Source organism: Pteronotus mesoamericanus, unplaced genomic scaffold (genome assembly GCF_021234165.1).
Source record: "Pteronotus mesoamericanus isolate MK-2021 breed Mesoamerican mustached bat unplaced genomic scaffold, CSHL_Meso_final contig_78, whole genome shotgun sequence".
Taxonomy (NCBI): Eukaryota; Metazoa; Chordata; class Mammalia; order Chiroptera; family Mormoopidae; genus Pteronotus; species Pteronotus mesoamericanus.
In genome coordinates, this window is record NW_026555258.1 from 30,746,736 (window position 1) to 30,751,671 (window position 4,936).

Genomic DNA, 4,936 nt, shown 5'->3' on the forward strand with positions numbered 1-4,936 from the left:
TGCTCCCCCCAGGGCCCCTTCGAGGAAGGACTTCAGGGCTGCCTCAGCCTTTGCCTGTAGGCAAACTCAGGGGGGCGGGGCAGCACTCAGAGATGAAGCAAAGGTGGGAGTCTACGAAGGGCCTACCTCACAATTTGACTTCTATCCAGTCCTGCTCCCTCCTCCTTCCCCTCACAGGCATTGATCCCTATAAACAACGTGCATCCCAAACTTTGTCTCAGCGTTCGCTTTCAGATAACACGACCTACCACAGTTCCCTTTACTCCGTCCCCAGGTCTTCCCTGCAGCCATCTCCCTTCCACGTGCAGGGGTCCAAAGTGATCAAGAGGTGGTCCCCCCCCCCCAAGCCTGGGCTGTGCCTCTCCCCTCCCCACGCATACCTACTCTGTTCCTCTCCACCAACCTGACTCTGTCTCTGGCTTCTTACCCCAAACTCCTCCCCACCCAGGAGTCCTTCCTGTGGCAACCACATGGCCACAGCGGCCTGTCTGGGCGCACTCAGGGGCCAGAGCGCTCCTCAAGGTCACTCCTTCCCCCTCAACACGCAGGTCCTGGGAGAGCCATTTATTCAGGGCTGAAGAGACTAGCCCTGAAACTCAAAATTTTGTACCCCTCAAACTATACTCTAAATATGGCACAGCATTTATTTTGTGGGTACAGAGAAAGCAGACTTTCTATTAAAAAAATCTGAGCCTTTCTTTATTTGTGATGGAACAAGAGCCTCGTTGCACGCTCTCACTCTGACATACATTTTAAGGTATTTGGAATTGTCCTTGAGTTCCTGATTTTTTTGTCAATCCTGAGTGACTCAAGTCACTCACATTCTCTAAGAATAAAAGTGACCAATAAGAATAGAATAGTAAAGTCTCCTCCAGAATATGTTTCAAAGTCTTCTTTCTCGCTTTTCTGTTAATAAAATATCCCATACTTTCTGTGACTCTGATTTTCTCTTCTGTGTCCTTTGGTGGTTTTCCAACCTGGACTCTTGAGAGGCCCATAAAAGGATACACATTTTCAATTATAAAATAAACCATTTGTTCCCAGGAAGTAGCAGTCTGGTTTCAAAATTTTGCGGCTGATTTCAGGCAACTGGCAGAAGCAGGCCTCAGGGTTGGGCTCTGTGGGATGTGCACATACAAGGAGCAAAAACACTCAGTTAGGGGGGTAGATAAGAAGTGGTTGTAAAAATGTCCACTTGAGAGCACTGCTTCCTCTGGTAGCAACAGAAGCAGTTGCACAGGCATCCTGGGGTTCACCTGAGTTAACCGAACCCTGTTTACAATAAATTCCAGTTCCCCTGAAGATCAGAAGAGCTCGCCCCCTGTGCAATCGAACACTGTATGGTCACTCACTCTTCAGACGTTTCCTAAGCCCCACCCTGTGGGTCGGGTCCAGCTGAGCTGTCAGGGGCCAGGGCTGACGCCCCCCTGGTCGGGCACAGCAATCCAGGATGGGATACAACAGGGAACATGCTGGATCCAGGCACGAAAGAGCAGGGATGCCAGACTTGGGAGAGTGGGACCTCGGGAGAGGCTGGCTGGGGGCTGGGTGAGTCTGACCCACCAGCCGAGCAACTCCTGGGAGCTGTTAGGCCTCACATGAAGGTCCAGAAGTCCCTGGCACCCACCACTGCCTGAGCATGGCGACTGGGCCCTGTGAAGAGAGAAGCCTCCCGGTGAAACGTGGCCACCGTGAAGCTGCGGCCAGGGCCCCCATGAGGATCCTGGGCCCTCGAGTCACAGCTAAAGCAGCAGAGGACGCAGGTGATGGCCACAGTGACCACAAACAGCACCGCCACCATACCAATCACTGCTGTTTCCATGGCCCCACGTGGCAGCGGACGCGCTGAGCAACCTGGGGGTGCTTCTTGGAGCCTTAGCTCCCCATCTGAAACAGGGCTCTCAGTGGGGCAGGCACTTGGCTCTTCCAGCTGCTCTCCCTGCTGTCTTCTAAGAAGATACTGATCTGAGGTTCCGGGTCGTGCTCCCTCTAGGCTGTTAGATGTCCCACATGGCGCTACTCCGACCTCTGTCACTGTTTCCCAACTCTGGCCAGACTTCCAAGAGCTGCGGTCAATTCCACGGGCAGCCTCTGGGAGAAACGCTGTCCTGAAAGATGTGTGTGCAAGACTCCCCGAACTCAGAGGAGCCGGACGGAGGGGGCAGACGACTTCGCTCACAAAGAGCCTTGACAACCCGGCCCGCTGGTGACGCCTACGGATTTCAGGAGAGTTTGTACACTCAGACAAAAGACAAAACACTCGCCTTCCTTCGGATCCAAGATGACCTTGGACTTCTCCCCGGGAGGACCTTGGGCCAGTCCTTGAATCAGTCTATCTGCTGCCTCATGACACCCTGGCTCTGGGCTGGGATCAGGGACATAGGTGGGAAGGAAGACACTGCCAGCCCTGGGTAAGGTCTGAGGAGCATGTGAGTTCACTGAGAGTGAAACGGGGCCTTCAGGGCCTTCGGCAGGGGCTGTGGGGGAGGGTCTGTCCCATCTGGCCTCCTTTTCTGCCTGGGGTTGGGAGAGTACTGTTTAGATAAGGCCAGGACATCTGAGCACCTCCGCCCTGCAGTTCCCGGAGAAGCCTCTTCTGTGCTGGCCTCCCCCCAGCCCTCGGTCCTGCCTGCTCCCGGCCGCTGTGCACCCTCAGATGTTGATAAAACTTACCCTGGGCTTTCCCAGAACAACAGCTCTGGCTGTATGTGGTACCACAGCCTCCAAACCTGGTGGCCGCCCCAGAAACCAGGTCATAGCATGCCCACCCCTGGGTCCTGTATCCTTGGTCCTGCCTGGGAATGGGCTCCAAGATGTCTGAGTGGCTGGAAGCACTTCCTGAGTTCCTTCCTCCAATTGTGAAGGCCCAGGACCTTCCGTGCTGCCTGTCACCCTTGGTGACTGCACTCCCCCCTCCCCCCCAAGCACAGCCATGCCACTCCAGCCCTGCTTCCGGCCCAGTTTCTCCCCTCTCCTGGTGAGGTGTGGGGGTGAGCCAGGCCCTGGCCACTGAGTAAGTCTGCCAACACCTTCTGAGACCACCAGCACTTCTAAAAAGGAGACTGCGTTATTCACCCACTTTACCCCAACTCTGAGAGATGGAGTAGTGAGAAACAGTAATTCCAGATATTGGATGCAGCCAGGCATTATCTCATATAATCAATCCAGCAACCCTGTGAAGTGATATTGTCTCCGTTTTACACACTCAGATGCTGGTAATCAGAGGGTGCATGACCTGTCTGTGGCCTATTGCTAATCTGTAGTGATAACAAAAGCACCAAATGGCCGAAGAAGGGCTTCCTGGCCTTCCTCCTAGTTCAATGCTCAGAGAGGGCGAAGGGCTAGGCCAAGGTCACACAGCCTGCGTCCTTTATAATTTCCCCAAGGCCCCAGTGAACTTTCCTTAGTACCAGCTTCAGGAAACTGCCTGCGCCAAGGCAGGAGAGGAACTATTGGGAGAAGGGTGCACTGTCAAATTCTCGCTCTTCCCTTTTCTAAGATGATCGAACAAACATGGGCAGGGGGCCCCTCCTCTGAGAGGGCAGAGGAGGAGCACGGAGCAAGCTGGAGCCATGACAGGAAGCTGGACACCCGGAGCTATTTGCATTAACTGGGACAGCCAGATGCAGAGAAGGAAATGTGAAGAGCCAATCTGTGGAGCAGGCGGTTTCAGATCAAGTTACCGAGATGAACTAGTCGATTCAGGAGAAAGAGGGTATCGGGCAGATCTGCTTTCAGGCTGGGTTATTTGTTCCTTTGACTCCTCATTTGCCTGTACTTTGTGGGTGAATGGAGTTTGGGGCCAGCTGCGGTAGGTGTGCATTGTTCAACATTTTTAACTAGAATACAGGGCAAGGGTTCAGCCCCCTTACCTCCTGCTTTGTATTAGTTCCTTTTTCTATTTCTGAGATTTGAGGACGCTTTGATTCGCCGGTAAAATGGGCCTTCTGGTCCCTCTTCAAAATAGGCATTGGGTATTTGAATGGGGCCGAGAGGCATAATGAGAGGGACCTGGGTTAGAATAGGGAAGACAGGCACAGTCTGCTCTGAAGGCTCTTAGGGGTCTTCCCGACCTCTCACGGGCAGTCTGCAAGGTGGAATGCCCAATGTGGCATCTCAAGCCCAGGGCAAAAAGGAAAAAAAATGTGGACAAAGGTCAGATACCCTCTGCAGGCCCCAGAGCTTGGTCTGCCCTGGACAGGGGCTGGAATGAGGTAGAGCCCTGGGAGCCAGGCTGGGAGGCCTCCCCCTCCCCACAGCTCAGTGCCCTTGCCCCCAACCACCCTCAATGGTCTCTTTCCATTTATCCGCATTATCAAGAGAGTTGAGAAGAGCAAGACAGTCATCAACCTTTGCCCACAATTCAGAGGGCTACAGCCTCCACCTGTTAGACACTTCCCGCCTTTCAGACCTCCCCGCAACCCCCAACACTGGGGAGATGGAGCATCAGTCCCCTCAGAGGCTGCAGGAGCCCACAGACCTCATTCCTCAGGGCCCTAGGCTCTCTTTGGCGTCCTCAGGCCCCAACTCCTGGCAGTGGTTATTCCAATCATATTTACTTGTTCAGAGAGCATGAGTCTCCCAGGATCCTTCCTGAGGGTCTGTTGTGTGGGCTGGTTCTGTGCTGGGGGGCCGGGAGCCCTCAAAGTGTTCTCAGCCCTGTAAGAACAGAGCCCTTGAATCCTGCCACAAATCTCTGAGGAAAGAGATAAAGTGTGGTGAGCGCTCCAAAAGAAATAATAACAACAACAATAGTAATAAGTTGGAAAACCATAGGAGGGTTTCTTCTTGGACAAAGACACAGGAAGGGTAAGGTGCGAGGTGTTCTCTGGGGCAGTGTGGATGGAACAAAAGAGCAAGGGGGTAGGCAAGGCCCAGGCCAGGGGCCTTAAATGGCCAAGCGAGAGGCAGGGACTTTATCCCAAAGGCAACGAGG

The 4,936-nt window shown here is 53.8% G+C and overlaps 1 protein-coding gene across 2 annotated transcripts; it reads right to left on the reverse strand.

Annotated features, from left to right (window-relative positions):
- Positions 1-795: 795 nt before the first annotated feature.
- On the reverse strand, positions 796-4,689 carry SPAAR (small regulatory polypeptide of amino acid response). Of its 2 annotated transcripts, none has more exons than XM_054584990.1 (2): positions 4,560-4,689; positions 796-2,213 (listed from the first exon to the last, which is right to left on the reverse strand). In XM_054584990.1, exon 2 carries the CDS (start codon positions 1,820-1,822, stop codon positions 1,595-1,597), a length of 228 nt encoding a protein of 75 aa, XP_054440965.1. In that variant the 5' UTR covers positions 1,823-2,213; positions 4,560-4,689; the 3' UTR covers positions 796-1,594. The 2 variants fall into 2 exon arrangements, with proteins under 2 accessions (XP_054440965.1, XP_054440964.1); XM_054584989.1 differs by lacking the exon at positions 4,560-4,689 and adding an exon at positions 2,674-2,797.
- Between the last annotated feature and the right edge of the window lie 247 nt (positions 4,690-4,936).